Source organism: Dermacentor variabilis, chromosome 9 (genome assembly GCF_050947875.1).
Source record: "Dermacentor variabilis isolate Ectoservices chromosome 9, ASM5094787v1, whole genome shotgun sequence".
Lineage (NCBI taxonomy): Eukaryota > Metazoa > Arthropoda > Arachnida > Ixodida > Ixodidae > Dermacentor > Dermacentor variabilis.
Genome location: NC_134576.1, coordinates 106,927,190 through 106,950,327, shown reverse-complemented (window position 1 = coordinate 106,950,327; position 23,138 = coordinate 106,927,190). Strand labels below are relative to the sequence as shown.

Genomic DNA, 23,138 nt, shown 5'->3' with positions numbered 1-23,138 from the left:
ACAGGGCAAAAAAAGAGTAAGGGAAAAGGGAAGACGAGCACGGTGAAACTTGCTGGTACACTGGTAGCACAATGCGGGTAGCTGCTGCCAGTGTTGTTATTAATATTATCATTGATCATAAGCATCCGTGCAGTCGTCAATCACCATCTCAAAGTGGGACACTTTCTTGAAGAAACCACCATAGGAGCAGGGAAAAATGAATACATTGGCATCTCGTCTCGCTGCATGCCGAAGCCAAGTGCACTGCGGCCTGCATACATCACAGCACCCACATGCTTCACACCATCAACCCAACAGGGCTAACCAATAAGTATCCCAGCAGCTGACCTGTCCGAAACCTATCGCTTGACTTCGAAAATAACTTTCTGATAGTTTCTGCTTTTTTCTTTCTTTTTTTTGCCTAAATAAAAATATTTATGTGCACTTATTGGTAGCAACAACTTGATTTGGATGAGTTCGTTTATTGAAGGAGTGTGATGGGACGAAGACGCGAGAACGGCCACAAAAGGAATACATTGCGGTTGGGAGAAAATGAGTGTTCCGAGTACATACAAAAACACTTCACACAGTTCTCTGCCTCGGAAAAATTTGTGGGCTCGATCACCACAGAAACCAGTGTGAGGCTGCAAGTGTGAAAAAAAGAAAAGGCTTTACAGTCGAGCCTCATTATAACATCTGTACTTGCATTGAAAAACTCCGTTAAATTGCCGATTTTGTTAAGTCGAGGTTTGAAAGTTTAGACAGTAAAACATAGTTCCGAAATTACCAGAACATTTCTGGTGGATAGACTCTTCTCAGGAAGCACCTATAAACAAATTATCGCAAGTGGGTCGGTTCATAATTTGACGATTATGACCGTCGATGCACATCGTACCGAGGGGAGTGCATCAGCGTGTCTCGCAGCGTTCGAGATTTGCGCGGCCCCATCTTGGAGGCCATGAGTGACCGTGCTTAGTGCATGTAGTCATCATCAGATGACGCTTACAAATTAAAACCAAGTAAAAACAAGTGTAAAAGGATATGAGTACTCTTCGTCATTGAGAATAAAAAGGGGGGGGGGGGTCGCATTTTTGCCCAGAAGGTGAAGCGTTGATAGCAGTAGCAAAGAGACAAATATACAATGGCCTGTAGTTTTAATTGCCGTATAAAATACCGTAAAAATTTGTCTACGAGTTACATTACATATACAGTAATGGCCAGACAGCCATTTTGCTGCAATTCGACTTGGCTGTGCCCGCTCAAGTACCATTTGCGCTAACTGCACAAAAGTGCAATGTTTTCAGTAGGGTCATGCAGCTACAGTCGACGACAGATTTTCCGGCCGCCCGATTTTTCGGATTCCGTGACACCCCCAGAGTACGCCACAGAGTCAATGCACAGAGTGTTTCACGTAACTTGAGCCAAACGTTAAAAATGTGCAAATGCGACGCAGCTGGACCGAACCAAGGTAATGTTTACAGTCGCTCGTAGATACTCGGAATATTTTTTTGCATTCAGGCTAATTTTACAACTAGGCTTAATTAATCAATTTAAGTGTAATAGTTAAATGAAGTGTCAGTGAGAAAATTGTAGAGCAGCATGAAAAAAACTCCTGATACAGTTTTTCGTTGCTGAATACGTGCTACGTAAAAGTTTTTCCGAGCGTGAAAGACCACGAATACACGCAAAATTGTCGTGCGACTGGCTGCTTGAGGCACTTTGCGTGTATTCGTGGGTCTTTCGTGTAGTCGTTGGCGTGACAAGCAAAAAAAAAATCTCCATACTTGGGCCGATCCCGGAGATAGTGCAATGCCAGGCCGACCAGCAGCGGAAGTGCAGTTCGCCATTAAGTGGCCTACATACACAGCTTCGCTGGTCATCCTTGTTTGGAAGGGCACTGAGTTTGTTTCTGCTCCGTAACTGCTCCAAAATGCTCGTGTGTCAGCTCCTAAACTGCTCCAGAACGAGATCTTTGCTGTTCCGAAAACTGCTCCAAATGCTGAACTGGCTGGGCCACCACTGAGCACGGTGTCACGCGCGCACAGGCACACATGAACAGATCTCGCTTGATGACCACGAGCAGTCGTCGCAACGCTGGCGTGATGAGCGCCGGGAACGGGAAACGAACGCTTCGTGATGCCTCTCGCTTCACCGCGCTTCGAAACTTGAGATTACGCGAGCTCCAACACTACAGGCGCGAGGGAAGACTGCATCAAGGCACCAGCCGTCTCGGCTCGACATTTGCACTTCCCGCACATTACTTCCAAGCCGGGCTTGCCGTAGTATCTCGACAGAGTGGCCCTGGCGCTGGAGAAGGCTCGCAGAAAAATGGCCGTTTTGCCCGAAAGGCGAAGCATTGATTGCGATAGCAAATTGTTAGACAACTATGTGCAGTAAGGTTAGTAGCTTTATCAGCTGCGTAAGGTGGTGTAAACATTCGCTTACTAACTACATTAACAAGCACGGTATCGTCTGGGCACAGGCACGCATGAAGTCGTCTCACTCGATGGCTGTGGACACTCGCAGTCGGAGCGCGCTGGCGTGATGAGCGGCAGCAGCGGCGAGCGATTTCCCCTTCCTGCAGCCTCTCGCTTAAACGCGAACTAGGCGCGCGAGAACACAGCGCACACGAAGCCATCAGCTATCTCGGGTCGACTAGCCTTCGAACCCACCACCAATTACCTTCAACATAGGACGCGCGCGGCTGCGCTGTGCGCAGCCGCCCCCCTACGCGCGCACATCTCGCTCACCTAAAACCCCTTAAACTTCGTAAAGTAGCGCCACGCCTTGAAGAATGCCGTCTCCTCCTCGCGCGCGCTGGCCGACGCCGCTTCGCTATTGGCCTAATAGCATCACGTGGGCCCTCGCGCCGTGCTTCAGCGCCATTTTCGCCCGAGAAGCGTCTACGATGGGGCGAGAAGCGCATGTTGGCGCCGTTGCTACGCTGGAGCGGTGTAGGCGGCGCCCCGGTCGAGGAGGGAACGTGAAAGAGAGGAGAAACGAGGAGTGAAGGTGGAGGAGGAGGGCGTCGCTACTTTACGAAGTTTAAGGGGTTTTACGCCCCCCTCTTCATGCTCCTACTTGCGAGCGCGAAAACTCGGTGCGCTAATGCCCCTTAAACTTCGTGAAGCGTGAGCAGTACAAGCGCCAAACAACAGTTTTATAACATGTAAAGAGCTACGATAAGCGGCTCCAGCACGGCGAGCACCTGCAGGGCACTTTTAGCAGCCGGATTCCGGAGACCACCGACAAACATGCGCATTGATTCTACAAGGTGCTTCATCATTTTCTGAACGCTTTCCTTCTCATTGTGTCCATCTCCTTGCTTGCCCGTCCCGTCACCGGTTTCATTGGCCCTATGATTCTTGGCTTCATGGCGCAGAGGACCACTAGGGCTCTCTGGCATGGCCGTGGGCCTCGAGGGCAGCAAAGGCCATTCCGTGTCTTTATCCGCCGGTCAATGTGAATTTTTTCGGTGTGCTGTCATCGACCTTGAATTAGCAGTAGGCGCCGTTAGCGTCCTCCATGCACTCGCGGGCAGAGGTGGTCGTGGCGCCTGTGCCTCGCTATGTATTCTTCTTAAATGGCTTTGTGACGCTTCTTTCGCAAGCGTTAGTCACTTTGGCGAACAGATTGAGCAGCCTCTTCACGTGGAGATTGGTCTCTTGCCACTTTTAGAAGAATACGAACTTCTTGTTTCATCTTCGCGCATTCCTTCGAAGTTGCTTCTTGAGAGGCAGTACAGTTGGGACATTTAAATGAAGACGCATCACAGTCGGTGTTACTATGCTCTCCGCCGCAACGCGAGCAGGTGGATTTACTTCTACAAACAGCGCTCACGTGTCCTACCTTTAGACATTTCAGGCACTGAACAGGCCTCGGAACTAATGGTCGTATACGGTGTATTACGTAGCCCACTTTCACAGATGCTGGTAATGTCGAAGAAGCAAATATTAACTTGATACATCGGGAGTTCCCCAAGCGGTAAATTTCAAGAATGCGCACCGATGACCTCAAAAGACTCTTGAGGTCCGCATGCTTGATTTCAAGCTCCAGGTCGGACATCACACCAGTCGTTGTCTCCTTCCCGTAAGTAATAAAGGAGCGGACGGGGATTGCGCTTAACTGTGTAATGGTCTTTAACTTCTCCAGTATTGCGGAATTTTTCACATCTATTGTGAGGATGTTCTTGCGAGCGTTGATCTTGATCTCGTTGATTTGCCCAGGGGCCACACTTTCAAAATATTCGGTTAGAAACTGCCTGCTAAGGGAGTTCATGCTGTGTGACGTCGAGAGCGGCACGTAAGAAATCATGAAGGATTCCTGCTCACTCTGATTCGATGAAGTCTCAGTCGACATACGGCGCATCTTCTTCATACGGCGGCCCATGGCTATGGTGTACTCGCTGTCAGAGTCCATGGCTTCTGGCGTTGAGCTCTCCCAGGAATCGAGCTGGTCCGAGCTTCCAAAGGCACGTCGTCCAATAGTGAGCGATGAAGCAAACGACTGACCTAGTTCAGGTGGTCGTGGGAACATCTTGCTCATCCTTGATGAAATGACTCACGAAAATGGCAGAAACATAAAAAATTGCATAACAGCGAGATGCCCAGAGCACGGGTGAGCTCTGGGTAGTAACACTAATGTTGCAAAAGCTTATGACAGCGTAGAGTATAGCATTCTACTGAATAAACTTGCTGCCTTAAACCCTCCATCGTACATCATCGCTTGGATCAAATATTTCTTGCACGGAAGAGCATTTTTCTGCACAGATGGAAAGCATCGTTCTGAGTGGTTCTCCCAGACCAGAGATGCACCTCAGAGTTCAGTGCTTTCCCCACTGTTAATCTACTACTACATGATATTCCAAGAATGCAGGATCTCACGCTGTTTGTGTAGGCAGATGACATTGCATTATTTACTTGCGCTAAAGATATTCGCATGCTTTACGGAAAGTTGCAAGCGTATTTAAATTTTTTTTGTGGTCTGCCTGAATAATTTGCGCGTGATACTTAACATTAACAAAAGTGCACTTCTTGTATTCCCTACGCGCATCAATCGGTTTCTTTATCCGTTGTGTATCAGAATAAACTGAGTCCGCAGGTGGACACTATAAGGTACCTGGGAGTCATTTACGATCCTGACCTAGATTGGTTTCCTCATATAAAAAAAAAACGTCGTGAGAAAAGGTGAAATCGCTCTTGGCTGGTTGACGAGAAAATGCAACAGGAAGCTTCGTGTGCGTAGGGATACTCTACTTTACATTTATCGCGCTTATGTAAGTCCCGTTCTTGAATTTGGTGGCGTGCCGATATTTTGCTCTCCAAATTAAAAGTTGCAACCTTTATTTATGGTAGAGAGACGGGCCATACGTCAGTGTCTTAGCGTTCCTAAGTACGTTGTGAACTGTGTGCTGTGCTTAGAAGCAAACATGCCAGATTTAGCCTCGAAATTTCAGCTCCTAACAGCAAAAAACATTTCTTAGAGCATACGAACATGTTCCCGGTACGAGCTAACTTGTGTTTGTCGCTCAACTGGCACTATTTTTTTGTTCTGTGTGGCCAAGATACAAGCTCCTCCAAGTCGTATTTACGCAGAGTCTTCTAGCAAATATAAGCATTAACCTGTGATCAATTCAATGTGTCACTTGAACAAAAACATGTAATACTTGTAAGTTCGATGACGTCTTTTCGAAGAATGCTAAATTCATAGCCAAACAGACACTAGTCTGACTCTTGAATGAGTATCTGGAAGATTTTCGCTCATACAATGTAGTGTCCACGGACGCCTCACAAAGAGATGAGAGAATACCGATAGGCATTTGCTCTCAAACACTAGTATGGAGCTTTGCTACCCGCCTACCCGATTACACTCCTTGTTTATGTGGCCGAAATCATGGCCTTATGCTTGGCCGTATGCAAAATTCCGAAAATATGTCACACATAATATTGCTCACAGACTGCCTCTCCGTTCTTATGTCGCTAGAAAGCTCAAATAATTCACTATTGCACCGATCGATACACTTCTTTATTCCACATCATGTTAAAGAAATTCGGTTTTTGTGGATACCTGAACCTTGTGGAATAGCACGTAATGAGTCTGCAGACAGCTTGGCAAAGGCAACGCTTGGTGGGGCAGTAAGTTTATACCCAACCTTGCTCTGTTAGCGGTAACAAGATTCCAAAGGGGACAACAAGCCCTAGGTGGAAAAAATGAGCTCCTCCTTGCTGCATCAGATTGCGAACATTAAGCGTTCCCCTGGAATATGTCCGGTCTTGTCCCTCTGGGCATTGCGAAGTTTCCATTACAAAATTACAATGTCGAATACCGCAACTAAATCTGTACATGAGTAGGTGTGGGTTCGCACCATGGAACCTTTGTGCATCATGTGGGGATATAGAATCACTGGACCATTTCCTCCTCTTTTGCCGGAAATATTATTCCGAAAGAAAGACCTACTTCGTATATGGGCTTTCCTCTCTCGGTGACTGACATGTTATCATTTGGGGGCAGGTACCCTTGGCCGAGCTCGAAAGGAAGTGTGTCACAGTGCACATGAGTACGTCATTGCGACTGGGAGACTCATGTTAAGCTTTCCCTAGCACTAGCTTCCTCCGATATTCTTCCTTTACAAAAATTCCGAATAGCTGTTTTGCTATCGCTAATGATTATGCTCGCCTGTGTACCAGCGCAAGCGAGCGCTGTTGCGATTTCTTCAGCCGTACTTGCATCTCTGGTGCGGGAGGAGGCCGTGATTTTGGGTATTCCATCACCGTCTACGACAGCCGAGACTGCAGCCCCATGTTTACCGCACGGTGCCTCGACGTAGGCTACCTGATCAGTTCTTTTATCTTTCACTCTTCTTATTGTGGTTTTAGCTCTGTGCACCCTGCGTTCCTTGTTGTGTGTGGGGTGCATCCGCCTGGAGGTTGAGGCCGTGAAGAAGCAACTTCAGTAGTCCCTAGTCTGCGGGGCAGTCCTAGATCCCCCCTCGGCCTGCGTGCCAAGGGCGGGCTCAGACAGCCACTTTTCGGTGGAATTAAAAGTTCTTCATTCGTTCATTCACTCACGTTAAGCACGTTTTCCTCAGTATTAACACTGGATCGCGTTATTTTAGTAATATAGCACCTTCGTCAAAATTATAGCATGACCACTATTAATGCATGACCTGCATGAGATCCTGCATGACCACTCCGCAACGGAAACAGAAAAATAATTTATATTCACTATTAATTAAATATGGATAGTGCAGATCAATAAGTTAGCGGAAATCAAGAAGTTCATATTATGTTTCCACGGCGAACCATCTCCAATCCCCCCCCCCCCCTCCGTGGGTACGTGCCAGAATTTTGAAGGAAGAAGAAGAACAGCGAAAAGGTACTAGTCAAGAAAGAAACCAAAAATATTAACTTCTAACTTTAAGAAACTATAGCATGAAAATTATTATTGACGATTAGAATTCATTTAATATCTCATCTTCAGTAAAAAAAAATCCTATTTAGGCATTTATTCTTTTTCGACCTACTGCCGCCCGATTCATGGCCCTGTAGTGGGTTGTGCTATAACTACAGGCACCAAACCAAACCAAACGAAGTCAAGAACCCGATGATCCTGTGGTTGAAAGCTGCCTCGGTGAGTGAGAACTGTGCACTTTACTCGACGCATCTAAACACAGCGTGTGCATTTCATTACCTGCATCAGACTTGACGGTTGTTCGCAGAGCCTAATATTCGGCCAAACGTTTTTCACTGCTTCTAGCATATCCGGCAGCACTATAGTCTTAGCGAGCGGGTCTCCTAGCTCACCTAAAAGAGGAGTAGTCTATTGGCGAACGCATTGTACTTAACCATGAAATTGATCAAGCGTCATAAGAAGGACGCCATCGCCCCTGTTGAATGCGTTCGTATTAGCAACGAATTCATTACTTAGAAGGCAGCGCAGTACGCTCGAATTCGCTGTGAAAGGGCATGTAACGGGGTTGTTCTCTGTTGTCTTAACAATAATTGTGGGCACAGCTCTAGCTCCTAGCTCTACCTAGCTTCTATGAAGCTAGGTGTACCATTACTACAGCTCTATGAAGACAGAGCTTAATCAGTCACTATGCCTTATTGACTTACAATGCTGGGAAAGAGTTATCTTAAACCGTGTCAATGGTGAGGAATATGTTTGTATTAGGTTTCTGTCGGAGTTAGCGTCGGGTACAGATTTAGGTTCATAGATTGTCATTAAAATCCAGGCTTCGTCGGAAACCCGTCTGGTCGGGAAAACTTATGGCGGGAAATATCAAACGCCGACCAATCTTTGAAAAAAAAAAAGACGTTTCGGCCCCACTATGTGGGAGCCTTAGAGCCTACGGGAGATTCCTGTCGTTCCTGTCTACGCAGCGATCACGTATTATGGCGCCGTCAATGGTGCCCTAATTTTGATGCAATAGCGCATGCTTTAGTTCTGCGTGTGTGTCAAAATGTTTGCATGTCGGGACAAATACTGCGATACGTGCAAGCTTGAAATCTTGGGGATGCCCGTTTTACCATGTTGTGGGTGGCTGCTGTCAAAGTGCATACAAGTGAATATTTAATAACGGGGCCAAACAAGGAAGGAAAACAATTTCTTGGTGTCCAATGTGGTCTGCAACCAGCAATTTCTAACCCTCTTATTATGCAGGTGCTCCACCGAACTCCCGAGTGTATGTCGCAGTAACACAAGCCGTAACGCCAGAAGTGACGTGCCACGGTACGTGACATGATGGAAGGCTCGGGAGATGGAGCCACTGACCTCTTCGTGCCCTGCACGGCAAGTGAAAACAAAACGTGTCAGATTGTCGACAAGCTGTCGACCTGGAACGAGCTCCTTCACGATTCCCAATTCGAACTGCGGGAAATGCCGGAAACTGCCGGCCAACTTTTCTTGCAAAATTTTCCCGACGTTTTACCGACGACCGGACATTTTGATGCACCGCGGATGCCGCAGCACCCAGACCTCATTGGATGGTTACTGAGAAGACATCGCTGTGTAGCATGCGTCCGTCTTAAGCTGTCTGTCGCCGAAGTGACAAGCTTGGCGGTATTTGACACTCTTCGGCACAGCTCGGGGACCAAGACAGTGACACTGCGTTTCCAGGATATGAAATCCTTGGGCGCCGCTTTCGAAGTCATACCCTCCTTGACGAGAATCGAAGAGCTTCACTGCGCCTCCTGCATCAGATACGAGGCTGCCTCACAAGGATTTGTAGCCGCGCTGTCAACGCTTCTGCAGGCTTCATCGTCTCTTAAGAGTCTATACCTAAGTTTCTTTCAGCTCATAGGACCGGTGGCGGACACACTTTTCACAGGCTTGCTATTAAACAAAAACAAACTGAAAGAGCTCTATCTGCTAGACTCCGAAATCATATGCGACTCTTATCCGTACGCCCTATACGAATACCTTGCTACGACCACGGCTCTAAAGCGTTTGGCCGTCGAAATGGCGAATGAGGTTGTGCAGAAGGCTCTTCTCGAAGGCATTCTGAAAAACAAGAGTATCGACAAGCTCCTCATCGGTGGTTTAATTGAAAACGAAGAAAGCCCGGGAATAGTAGCTGCACTTATCAGCGAGAACACCGTGATTAGTAGCTTGAGTATTTCTCTCAGAGATGATCCCGCTGTTGGGCCGCTTTCGGTTTACGGCTGCTGGGTCCCTCCACTCGTTAAAAACGACACATTGCAGGAAGTCAGCTTTCCCTTGAAGACGTTCCGGCCGTCAGAGTGGGCTTCGTTCATTAGGGCGCTGCCGAATAAAGAAAACTTGAAAAAGGTGAACATCAATGCAGAATTCGACCACCATCAGTTCCTGTCCGTCTACGCAGAGGTCGAAAGCCTTGGCTTGGAAGAAAAAGTTTCCGTCACATTCTACTCCTTCGCGCGCGACGTCGACTTGCTGCACTGCAAGGCAATCTCTAAAATAGAACTCTCCGCAGAAGAACCAGACGACCGCTTAGTAGCCGCTTTGAGAGTCTTGCCAAACTTTGGACACGTGACTGACCTGAGCATCGATCTGTGGTCGAACAGTATGACACTCTTTATGGCACTTGCACGATATCTAAGCTCGACGACCGCGCTGCGCCATCTCGCGCTTAACGTCGGCTGGGACGTCGCAGTCGAAGCCGAGGGAACGAGACCGTGGTGGTCAGTCGTACCCGAGTCCCTGGCTCGAAACAACAGCCTCAGGCAACTGAGGGTTTACGCGAAGCACCTTGGCACGCCAGACATCGAGGCCTTGGCCGACTCGCTCAAACGAAGCCGGAACATCCGATTCGCCGAGTTCATCGACGTGGCCAACAAAGGCGCATCTGTCTTCGTTCGACGCCTTTCGATGGACATCGCGGACAACTGGACGCTGCTGCGCGTGGTGTGCGGTTATTTCATAGAGGCGGACGCGACGGGAGACTGGTTCGCCGTCAACGAGACGACGCGGAGGAACTCGGGTCTCGTCGCACGAGCGGCTCGATTCTTGAAGGCTTCACATTTCGACAGGTAAGGTGACACACGTACATGTAGAAAATACTATGCGGTTCTCTCCACAACCTAGTAGAATTCTCTTCTGCACCACTTTCACTTTTCAGATTTTTTTTTCTGGCCTCCCAGCGTTCTTAACCTAATCTACATCCTAAGTTCGTTGGTAAAATATTCACGTACGTTGCAGGAGCGTAAATTTTCAGAAAAATAGATGCGCCGTCCATTACCCGCTCTCATAGGAACCTGAGTGTTTACGGACCCCCAGAGCTTCCCAACAAAACCTCGCAGAGCTAGGTCTTCTTCCAACAGTGAGGTGTGAGAAGTTACGACGTCGTAAACTTACCAAAAGCGCTCTACGAGACGGCCATGGATGCAAAGAAACAAGTAAAACAAACATGGTCACTTGTCTCTTTTTTTTTTGTCTCCCCTGCCTGTAGCGGCCTCTAAAAAACTTATTACGTGTTACCATGTCGTCCAAGATCGCAGTGTAAACATAAGCCATGTTACGCCCAATTAAATGTCATAGCTTGGCGTCATTACAGGCGCTATCATTCGCTTGTGATTGCGTTACAAATATGTTCATTGAGATTTTTCGCAATTTAAGAATTTCCGGCAATTTTCGCAATACCTTTGAGGACCAAAGCAGGCGTTTCTTCCCAGCAATCAGCAGAATTGCATATTTTCTTTTAGATGCAGCGCATTTAATTCGACATCTTTCGACAGTTGTCATATAAATGCCGTTTTAAGGTTTACCTATATATAAGCAACAACAACAACAACAACAAAAAGAAAACAGGAATAGGCCTTGAGTTAAGCTCCCTCGTTGAAAAAAAAAATATTCCTTTTTCATTTTTGAAGCAGACTAGGTTAGCGAAGTATCTGCGGCCACTTACATGACATAGGAGAGCGAAAGCATTTACGAAGAGGTTCGCAAGTACATGGCACTGGAATGTCCATTACCCGTGAAAGAAGAGTACATTCCGAGAGCTTGGATCAGAACGCGCGGATATGTTTACATAGGCTAATAAATGTTTGAAAATTGGTTTTCCATTGAACAATTCCGTATCATGAACAAGAAGCTGTCGGGACAGTTCTGGAAGAACTGCTAACAGTACGTCTTGACGCAGGCTCGCAGGGGTCTCGCACACGTCATTGAAACATGATCACGTGTGGCCTCGAGGAGCTCCAGCACGTATTAATGCAATAACAAGTCATGATGAAATATTTATTATAGCGATTTGGCGCATTCCGCACTTGATGCACAGGCGAGATGAGCGAATGTGTTCGCGTATGCTGCCCGAAGCAGACACAATACGAGCCAGTCTCAAGCCAATCCTTGCCTGTGACGCGTTCGAGTGTTTGTGAATACGAATGAGCGTGGTAGTTCTGCAGTGGGCGCGACCTCCCGCGATCAGATGAGACACGCAGTGGTAAAAATCATTCATGCGTTCAATGTCGGCGTTCTTGAGCGTCTTGAAATGTTATTGAGACGCGTATATAGAACGTGGGACGCGTGCCTTCATGTCGTTCTTTATTTAGCACTGTTATTTTCATTGAAATTTGGCATTTTGACGCATTAAATGCGCTTGTCTACGTCAGCGTATGTTTCAGTTGTGTAAAGGCAGCAGTTGCCGCGAGCCCGCCATGTCGGGCGATGACGTAGTTTTCGTGAAACGAAAGTCTGCGCAGACCTCGAGAGAAGTTCGCTTCTGCTTTAAAAAATTGGCGTGCATTTGCCAATCTGACGACCGATACATAAGATGCAGTGAACCTGTACGAGCGTGTTCTCATAACCATCGGGAGTATTAAGGACCTGTTTGTTAGAGGCCTCGTACAAACCCAGTATAGCAGTCGCTGCTGGGTTTAACGCCCTTAACACACAGCGCAAGGGCGCAGTGCGCAAGTTTCCCATATGCGCCTGCGAATTCACAAACTTGAACCATGTCTACCGCGGTACAAACACACAAGAAATTTCTGTTACTCAGAAAAACAGCACTGGTCACGCGCAGGTACGTCACCGGTGCTCTGGAGCGTGTCTCCCGGTACCCTGTGCTATTGGACGAGGTCGCTCGGCAGGCCTATATCGACCGATCGGAAATCGTTGGCTTGGTGCGAGAACGCCTGAAGAGAACCGAAACCTTGGACGGATTCATGCGGGCCGCCGGAGTCGTCAGGGAGCGAGTCGTCTGCCATCCACCCGACGACGGCCGTATGCAACTGGACGACCTGATCGAGGACTGCTGGAGGCACGTGCGACGTTATCTCGTGACAGACGACGTCAAGGGCAGCATTAGGCAAATTGAAGATATCTGAGCGCAGAGGAAGCTTGCGGCGAGGACCGATGGGCGGTACCTTCAGCAACGGCCTGATAGCTCGTTTCAGAGTGTGAGCCAGTGCGCGCGCACGGGTTTGCATAATGCGCAGCTGCGATCGAGTTTGGCTCTTGTCGGGGAGTGCGGCGCCATCCGTTGTAATCACATGGCTGAGTTAGAACTGACCGGAAGTGCAGTGACCGGAATTGGCTGAGCAGCTTGCGTTTCATTTCATTTAATACTGCCGTCCACGCTGTAGGGCTATTACAGGGGTTGAAATACAGTGACATAGTAGCACGGACACTTTGATTTTTGTCAGCGCGTATGCGGTCCTTTCCATGAGCGGACTAGACCGTTGAAAAAGATTGGTCGCCGTTTTGCTGCTGAAGATTTATGGGTCTCTGTACTGCGATGGCAAATATCAAAGGCATGTCTACAGAAATGAATGATGATGGCAACCACTACAGACTATAGACGATGGCCGCTGCTGCAATAAAATGTCCATCTGGAACCTAGGCGTATGTTTTCGTTAACGTTTTCATGCGAGCGAATATTCGTGAAAAATTTTCGGGAATGAACAAAAAGTGCTGAGCTGTTTTTGAGCGGTACAGTATTTTGCAACATTTACTCTATTGTTCCGTGAAATGAGTTGCTTTATTTGGGATTTCTCAGTTATTCATCTCGGCATGATTCCTACCACTGACATAGGGACTAGTTGCTTTAAAATAACAGGATAATATTTGACATACCAGTGCATTTGTTGGCTTTGAAGTGGATTGTAGTTCCTGGAAATTGGGAATAATTTGATTTTTCTTGGCCTCTGATCCTAAATTCTTGTTCTCTTGCCATGGTATTGAACATTATCTTTGTCTTGTGCATGTGAATGTCCTACTCTACTCTTATACTTTCTCTGCTAAGTTCCTTAATCATTTGTTGCAGTTGCTCCGCAGTATTAGTGCATAGGACAATGCTTTGTGCCTATAGCTTTCGAGATAGTATAATTTTTTGTCTGCCTGCAAGACATTCTGCGACTTTTCTCACGCTTGTGGTTGTGCCGGCTGCCCGGTGTTTCTTCATTCACATGGCGAACCTCCGCGAATATTCAGCTATATATGGCTTACAGGACGGATGCCAAGCGTGTAGTAACCTGTGCTCTCAGAAAAAGATGAAAACTAGGCTGTGGTTTGTATGGATGCATGCTTAAGAACAAAACATCACGAAAAAGTTTCTGGAAAGAACGACAGGGAGTGGGGGGCGTAGCACTTATATATATATAATATGATAACTGACAAAAAAACTTTTTGTCGCTTATGGTGAGCGTATGTGCAAAGGTATGTATGTATGTATGTATGCATGTATGTATGTATGTATGTATGTATGTATGTATGTATGTATGTATGTATGTATGTATGTATGTATGTATGTATGTATGTATGTATGTATGTATGTATGTATGTATGTATGTATGTATGTATGTATGTATGTATGTATGTATGTATGTGTAAGTGTGTGTGTTTGTTGTCACATGTATTGAAAGGGAACTGACGACGTTGATTGAGGATAGCTGGTTCCTTAAGAACACGGCGGTGAGACCTGGCTATCGAGCGGGGTGGGCAGCACGCTTATTTCTTCTTGTCCTTGCCTGTCTCTTCTCTTGCATTGTGCCCACTGACTGCAGATGCCATGATACACCCTCCCTCGGAATGAGCATCGGCTCGACGCTCAAGAAGTGGTGTAAGAAAGGGGAAAAAACGTGCTCAAGGCAGGTCCTCGCACATAGAACACAGGGACAGCTACAGGAAATCCAAAAGCTCAGCAGTGGTGAAGCGGGATGCGCACAGTCTCAAGAGAGGTAGCCACATTAGCTGGAAATGGGAGGGTAAATGTAGAAACAAATAAATAAATAAAACGGTGCCTCGACGTAGGCTTCCTGATCAGTTCTTTGATCTTTCACTCTTCTTATTGTGGTTTCAGCTCTGTGCACCCTGCGTTCTTTTTTGTGTGTGGGGTGCATCCGCCTGGAGGCTGAGGCCGTGAAGAAGCAACTTCAATAGTGCCTAGTCTGCGGGGCAGTCCTAGATCCCCCCTCGGCCTGCGTGCCAAGGGCGGGCTCAGACAGCCACTTTTCGGTGGAATTAAAAGTTCTCCATTTGTTCATTCACTCACGTTAAGCACGTTTTCCTCAGTATTAACACTAAATCGCGTTATTTTAGTGATATAGCACCTTCGTCAAAATTATAGCATGACCACTATTAATGCATGACCTGCATGAGATGATGCATGACCACTCCGCAACGGAAACAGAAAAATAATTTATATTCACTCCTAATTAAATATGGACAGTGCAGATCAATAAGTTAGCGGAAATCAAGAAGTTCATATTATGTTTCCACGGCGAACCATCTCCAATCCTCCCCCCCCCTTCCTCCGGGGGTACCTGCCAGAATTTTGAAGGAAGAAGAAGAACAGCGAAAAGGTACCAGTCAAGAAAGAAACCAAAAATATTAACTTCTAAATTTAAGAAACTATAGCATGAAAATTATTATTGACGATTAGAATTCATTTAATATCTCATCTTCAGTAAAAAAAATCTTATTTAGGCATTTATTCTTTTTCGACTTAATGCCGCCCGATTCATGGCCAATCCCCCGTAGTGGGTTGTGCTATAACTACAGGCACCAAACCAAACCAAACGAAGTCAAGAACCCGATGATCCTGTGGTTGAAAGCTACCTTGGTGAGTGAGAACTGTGCACTTTACTCGACGTATCTAAACACAGCGTGTGCATTTCATTACCTGCATCAGACTTGACGGTTGTTCGCAGAGCCTAATATTCGGCCAAACGTTTTTCACTGCTTCTAGCATATCCGGCAGCACTATAGTCTTAGCGAGCGGGTCTCCTAGCTCACCTAAAAGAGGAGTAGTCTATTGGCGAACGCATTGTACTTAACCTTGAAATTGATCAAGCGTCATAAGAAGGACGCCATCGCCCCTGTTGAATGCGTTCGTATTAGCAACGAATTCATTACTTAGAAGGCAGCGCAGTACGCTCGAATTCGCTGTGAAAGGGCATGTAACGGGGTTGTTCTCTGTTGTCTTAACAATAATTGTGGGCACAGCTCTAGCTCCTAGCTCTACCTAGCTTCTATGAAGCTACGTGTACCATTACTACAGCTCTATGAAGACAGAGCTTAATCAGTTACTATGCCTTATTAACTTACAATGCTGGGAAAGAGTTATCTTAAACCGTGTCAATGGTGAGGAATATGTTTGTATTAGGTTTCTGTCGGAGTTAGCGTCGGGTACAGATTTAGGTTCATAGATTGTCATTAAAATCCAGGCTTCGTCGGAAACCCGTCTGGTCGGGAAAATTTATGGTGGGAAATATCAAACGCCGACCAATCTTTGAAAAAAAAATTGGAGGACGCTTAAGCTTCGCCTTCAAGAGTGGAACGCGACAGCGTTCCCGTCGACCCGCCAAGGGGTGTAAGACAATGGGCTACGGCGCAGCGGCTACGCGCCCCGCATCGGACGCGGTGAGCGTCGAGCAACGCAGCGTTCGGCGCGACAACGAAATGTGCGCCTGAGCAAGCGACGCACGCCTGAGCCTTAGAAACAGCTCGTTTCTAAGGCAACACCGCGTTCACTAGAGGCGCTTTTGTACCGCTTTGAAGCATCGAACTCGTGGCTCAGTGGTAACGTCTCCGTCTCACACTCCGGAGACCTGGTTCGTTTCCCATCTTGGAAGTTGCTTTTTATTTATGAAGTGCCTGCCGTGATTTATCGCTCACTGCCAACGCCGCGGACGCCGACACAGACGCCGACGACACCGGCTTTTCTGCGACACGAGCTCCTTAACGCTATCGCGTTAAAAAAAGAAAAGACGTTTCGGCCCCACTTTACGGGAGCCTTAGAGCCTACGGGAGATTCCTGTCGTTCCTGTTTACGCAGCGATCACGTATTATGGCGCCGTCAATGGTGCCCTCATTTTGATGCAATAGCGCATGCTTTAGTTCTGCGTGTGTGTCAAAATGTTTGCATGTCGGGACAAATACTGCGACACGTGCAAGCTTGAAATCTTGGGGATGCCCGTTTTACCATGTTGTGGGTGGCTGCTGTCAAAGTGCATACAAGTGAATATTTAATAACGGGGCTAAACAAGGAAGGAAAACAATTTCTTGGTGTCCAATGTGGTCTGCAACCAGCAATTTCTAACCCTCTTATTATGCAGGTGCTCCACCGAACTCCTGAGTGTATGTCGCAGTAACACAAGCCGTAACGCCAGAAGTGACGTGCCACGGTACGTGACATGATGGAAGGCTCGGGAGATGGAGCCACTGACCTCTTCGTGCCCTGCACGGCAAGTGAAAACAAAACGTGTCAGATTGTCGACAAGCTGTCGAACTGGAACGAGCTCCTTCATGATTCCCAATTCGAACTGCGGGAAATGCCGGAAACTGCCGGCCAGCTTTTCTTGCAAAATTTTCCCGACGTTTTACCGACGACCGGACATTTTGATGCACCGCGGATGCCGCAGCACCCAGACCTCATTGGATGGTTACTGAGAACACATCGCTGTGTAGCATGCGTCCGTCTTAAGCTGTCTGTCGCCGAAGTGACAAGCTTGGCGGTACTTGACACTCTTCGGCACAGCTCGGGGACCAAGACAGTGACACTGCGTTTCCAGGATATGAAATCCTTGGGCGCCGCTTTCGAAGTCATACCCTCCTTGACGAGAATCGAAGAACTTCACTGCGCCTCCTGCATCAGATACGAGGCTGCCCCACAAGGATTTGTAGCCGCGCTGTCAACGCTTCTGCAGGCTTCATCGTCTCTTAAGAGTCTGTACCTAAGTTTCTTTCAGCTCATAGGACCGGTGGCGGACACACATTTCACAGGCTTACTATTAAACAAAAACAAACTGAAAGAGCTCTATCTGCTAGACTCCGAAATCATATGCGACTCTTATCCGTACGCCCTATACGAATACCTTGCTACGACCACGGCTCTAAAGCGTTTGGCCGTCGAAATGGCGAATGAGGTTGTGCAGAAGGCTCTTCTCGAAGGCATTCTGAAAAACAAGAGTATCGACAAGCTCCTCATCGGCGGTTTAATTGAAAACGAAGAAAGCCCGGGAATAGTAGCTGCACTTATCAGCGAGAACACCGTGATTAGTAGCTTGAGCATTTCTCTCAGAGATGATCCTGCTGTTGGGCCGCTTTCGGTTTACGGCTGCTGGGTCCCTCCACTCGTTAAAAACGACACATTGCAGGAAGTCAGCTTTCCCTTGAAGACGTTCCGGCCGTCAGAGTGGGCTTCGTTCATTAGGGCGCTGCCGAATAAAGAAAACTTGAAAAAGGTGAACATCAATGCAGAATTCGACCACCATCAGTTCCTGTCCGTCTACGCAGAGGTCGAAAGCCTTGGCTTGGAAGAAAAAGTTTCCGTCACATTCTACTCCTTCGCGCGCGACGTCGACTTGCTGCACTGCAAGGCAATCTCTAAAATAGAACTTTCCGCAGAAGAACCAGACGACCGCTTAGTAGCCGCTTTGAGAGTCTTGCCAAACTTTGAACACGTGACTGACCTGAGCATCGATCTGTGGTCGAACAGTATGACACTCTTTATGGCACTTGCACGATATCTAAGCTCGACGACCGCGCTGCGCCATCTCGCGCTTAACGTCGGCTGGGACGTCGCAGTCGAAGCCGAGGGAACGAGACCGTGGTGGTCAGTCGTACCCGAGTCCCTGGCTCGAAACAACAGCCTCAGGCAACTGAGGGTTTACGCGAAGCACCTTGGCACGCCAGACATCGAGGCCTTGGCCGACTCGCTCAAACGAAGCCGGAACATCCGATTCGCCGAGTTCATCGACGTGGCCAACAAAGGCGCATCTGTCTTCGTTCGACGCCTTTCGATGGACATCGCGGACAACTGGACGCTGCTGCGCGTGGTGTGCGGTTATTTCATAGAGGCGGACGCGACGGGAGACTGGTTCGCCGTCAACGAGACGACGCGGAGGAACTCGGGTCTCGTCGCACGAGCGGCTCGATTCTTGAAGGCTTCACATTTCGACAGGTAAGGTGACACACGTACATGTAGAAAATACTATACGGTTCTCTCCACAACCTAGTAGAATTCTCTTCTGCACCACCTTCACTTTTCTGATTTTTTTTTTCTGGCCTCCCAGCGTTCTTAACCTAATCTACATCCTAAGTTCGTTGGTAAAATATTCACGTACGTTGCAGGACCGTAAATTTTCAGAAAAATAGATGCGCCGTCCATTACCCGCTCTCATAGGAACCTGAGCGTCTACGGACCCCCAGAGCTTCCCAACAAAACCTCGCACAGCTAGGTCTTCTTCCAACAGTGATGTGTGCGAAGTTACGACATCGTAAACTTAACCAAAAGCGCTCTACGAGACGGCCAGATGCAAAGAAACAAGTAAAACAAACATGGTCGCTTGTCTCTTTTTTCTTTTTTTCGTCTCCCCTGCCTGTAGCGGCCTCTAAAAAACTTATTACGTGTTACCATGTCGTCCAAGATCGCAGTGTAAACATCGGCCATGTTTCGCCCAAATAAATGTCATAGCTTGGCGTCATTGCAGGCGCTATCATTCGCTTGTGATTGCGTTACAAATATGTTCATTGAGATTTTTCGCAATTTAAGAATTTCCGGCAATTTTCGCAATACCTTTGAGGACCAAAGCAGGCGTTTCTTCCCAGCAATCAGCAGAATTGCATATTTTCTTTTAGATGCAGCACATTTAATTCGACATCTTTCGGCAGCTGCCATATAAATGCCGTTTTAAGGTTTACCTGTATATAAACAACAACAACAACAACAAAAAGAAAACAGGAATAGGCGTTGAGTGAAGCTCCCTCGTTGAAAAAAAAAATATTCCTTTTTCATTTTTGAAGCAGACTAGGTTAGCGAAATATCTGTGGCCACTTACATGACATAGGAGAGCAAAACCATTTACGAAGAGGTTCGCAAGTACATGGCACTGGAATGTCCATTACCCGTGAAAGAAGAGTACATTCCGAGAGCTTGGATCAGAACGCGCGGATATGTTTACATAGGCTAATAAATGTTTGAAAATTGGTTTTTCATTGAACAATTCCGCATCATGAACAAGAAGCTGTCGGGACAGTTCTGGAAGAACCGCTAACAGTACGTCTTGACGCAGGCACGCATGGTTCTCGCACACGTCATTGAAACATGATCACGTGTGGCCTCGAGGAGCTCCAGCAGGTAGTGATGCAATAACGAGTCATGGTAAAATATTTATTATAGCGATTTGGCGCATTCCGCACTTGATGCGCGGGCGAGATGAGCGCATGTGTTCGCGTATGCTGCCCGAAGCAGACACAATACGAGCCAGTCTCAAGCCAATCCATGCTTGTGACGCGTTCGAGTGTTTGTGGATACGAATGAGCGTGTGGTTCTGCACTGGGCACGACCTCCCGCGATCAGATGAGACACGCAGTGGTAAAAATCATTCATGCGTTCAATGTCGGCGTTCTTGAGCGTCTTGAAATGGTATTGAGACGCGTATATAGAACGTGGGACGCGTGCCTTCATGTCGTTCTTTATTTAGCACTGTTATTTTCATTGAAATTTGGCATTTTGACGCATTAAATGCGCTTGTCTACGTCAGCGTATGTTTCAGTTGTGTAAAGGCAGCAGTTGCCGCGAGCCCGCCATGTCGGGCGATGACGTAGTTTTCGTGAAACGAAAGTCTGCGCAGACCTCGAGAGAAGTTCGCTTCTGCTTTAAAAAATTGGCGTGCATTTGCCAATCTGACGACCGATACATAAGATGCAGTGAACCTGTACGAGCGTGTTCTCATAACCATCGGGAGTATTAAGGACCTGTTTGTTAGAGGCCTCGTACAAACCCAGTATAGCAGTCGCTGCTGGGTTTAACGCCCTTAACACACAGCGCAAGGGCGCAGTGCGCAAGTTTCCCATATGCGCCTGCGAATTCACAAACTTGAACCATGTCTACCGCGGTGCAACACACAAGAAATTTCTGTTACTCAGAAAAACAGCACTGGTCACGCGCAGGTACGTCACCGGAGCTCTGGAGCGTGTCTCCCGGTACCCTGTGCTATTGGACGAGGTCGCTCGGCAGGCCTATATCGACCGATCGGAAATCGTTGGCTTGGTGCGAGAACGCCTGAAGAGAACCGAAACCTTGGACGGATTCATGCGGGCCGCCGGAGTCGTCAGGGAGCGAGTCGTCTGCCATCCACCCGACGACGGCCGTATGCAACTGGACGACCTGATCGAGGACTGCTGGATGCACGTGCGGCGTTATCTCGTGACAGACGACGTCAAGGGCAGCATTAGGCAAATTGAAGATATCTGAGCGCAGAGGAAGCTTGCGGCGAGCACCGATGGGCGGTACCTTCAGCAACGGCCTGATAGCTCGTTTCAGAGTGTGAGCCAGTGCGCGCGCACGGGTTTGCATAATGCGCAGCTGCGATCGAGTTTGGCTCTTGTCGGGGAGTGCGGCGCCATCCGTTGTAATCACATGGCTGAGTTAGAACTGACCGGAAGTGCAGTGACCGGAATTGGCTGAGCAGCTTGCGTTTCATTTCATTTAATACTGCCGTCCACGCTGTAGGGCTATTACAGGGGTTGAAATACAGTGACATAGTAGCACGGACACTTTGATTTTTGTCAGCGCGTATGCGGTCCTTTCCATGAGCGGACTAGACCGTTGAAAAAGATTGGTCGCCGTTTTGCTGCTGAAGATTTATGGGTCTCTGTACTGCGATGGCAAATATCAAAGGCATGTCTACAGAAATGAATGATGATGGCAACCACTACAGACTATAGACGATGGCCGCTGCTGCAATAAAATGTCCATCTGGAACCTAGGCGTATGTTTTCGTTAACGTTTTCATGCGAGCGAATATTCGTGAAAAATTTTCGGGAATGAACAAAAAGTGCTGAGCTGTTTTTGAGCGGTACAGTATTTTGCAACATTTACTCTATTCTTCCGTGAAATGAGTTGCTTTATTTGGGATTTCTCAGTTATTCATCTCGGCATTATTCCTACCACTGACATAGGGACTAGTTGCTTTAAAATAACAGGATAATATTTGACATACCAGTGCATTTGTTGGCTTTGAAGTGGATTGTAGTTCCTGGAAATTGGGAATAATTTGATTTTTCTTGGCCTCTGATCCTAAATTCTTGTTCTCTTGCCATGGTATTGAACATTATCTTTGTCTTGTGCATGTGAATGTCCTACTCTACTCTTATACTTTCTCTGCTAAGTTCCTTAATCATTTGTTGCAGTTGCTCCGCAGTATTAGTGCATAGGACAATGCTTTGTGCCTATAGCTTTCGAGATAGTATAATTTTTTGTCTGCCTGCAAGACATTCTGCGACTTTTCTCACGCTTGTGGTTGTGCCGGCTGCCCGGTGTTTCTTCATTCACATGGCGAACCTCCGCGAATATTCAGCTATAGATGGCTTACAGGACGGATGCCAAGCGTGTAGTAATCTGTGCTCTCAGAAAAAGATGAAAACTAGGCTGTGGTTTGTATGGATGCATGCTTAAGAACAAAACATCACGAAAAAGTTTCTGGAAAGAACGACAGGGAGTGGGGAGCGTAGCACTTATATATATATAATATGATAACTGACAAAAAAACTTTTTGTCGCTTATGGTGAGCGTATGTGCAAAGGTATGTATGTATGTATGTATGTATGTATGTATGTATGTATGTATGTATGTATGTATGTATGTATGTATGTATGTATGTATGTATGTATGTATGTATGTATGTATGTATGTATGTATGTATGTATGTATGTGTAAGTGTGTGTGTTTGTTGTCACATGTATTGAAAGGGAACTGACGACGTTGATTGAGGATAGCTGGTTCCTTAAGAACACGGCGGTGAGACCTGGCTATCGAGCGGGGTGGGCAGCACGCTTACTTCTTCTTGTCCTTGCCTGTCTCTTCTCTTGCATTGTGCCCACTGACTGCAGATGCCATGATACACCCTCCCTCGGAATGAGCATCGGCTCGACGCTCAAGAAGTGATGTAAGAAAGGGGAAAAAACGTGCTCAAGGCAGGTCCTCGCACATAGAACACAGGGACAGCTACAGGAAATCCAAAAGCTCAGCAGTGGTGAAGCGGGATGCGCACAGTCTCAAGAGAGGTAGCCACATTAGCTGGAAATGGGAGGGTAAATGTAGAAACAAATAAATAAATAAAACGGTGCCTCGACGTAGGCTTCCTGATCAGTTCTTTGATCTTTCACTCTTCTTATTGTGGTTTCAGCTCTGTGCACCCTGCGTTCTTTTTTGTGTGTGGGGTGCATCCGCCTGGAGG

The 23,138-nt window shown here is 47.3% G+C and overlaps 2 protein-coding genes across 2 annotated transcripts; both read left to right on the top strand.

The window, feature by feature from the left end:
• The first annotated feature begins 8,937 nt into the window (after nt 1–8,937).
• Nucleotides 8,938–14,021, top strand: LOC142558484 (uncharacterized). The gene is made up of 2 exons (XM_075670616.1): nt 8,938–10,487; nt 12,479–14,021. The coding sequence occupies exons 1-2, from the start codon at nt 8,938–8,940 to the stop codon at nt 12,780–12,782; spliced, it is 1,854 nt and encodes a 617-aa protein (XP_075526731.1). The 3' UTR covers nt 12,783–14,021.
• Nucleotides 14,022–18,364: 4,343 nt separating this feature from the next.
• Nucleotides 18,365–21,186, top strand: LOC142558120 (uncharacterized). Its single transcript, XM_075670277.1, has 2 exons — nt 18,365–18,859; nt 20,851–21,186. The coding sequence occupies exons 1-2, from the start codon at nt 18,396–18,398 to the stop codon at nt 21,152–21,154; spliced, it is 768 nt and encodes a 255-aa protein (XP_075526392.1). The 5' UTR covers nt 18,365–18,395; the 3' UTR covers nt 21,155–21,186.
• Nucleotides 21,187–23,138: the final 1,952 nt, after the last annotated feature.

Excerpts from the sequence above, each read along its gene's own strand:
- LOC142558484 (XM_075670616.1), top strand. The coding sequence starts at position 8,938 with ATGCCGCAGCACCCAGACCTCATTGGATGGTTACTGAGAAGACATCGC. Across the intron at positions 10,488-12,478 it reads AAGGCTTCACATTTCGACAG|GTACGTCACCGGTGCTCTGG; the intron begins GTAAGGTGACAC and ends GGTCACGCGCAG.
- LOC142558120 (XM_075670277.1), top strand. The coding sequence starts at position 18,396 with ATGACACTCTTTATGGCACTTGCACGATATCTAAGCTCGACGACCGCG. Across the intron at positions 18,860-20,850 it reads AAGGCTTCACATTTCGACAG|GTACGTCACCGGAGCTCTGG; the intron begins GTAAGGTGACAC and ends GGTCACGCGCAG.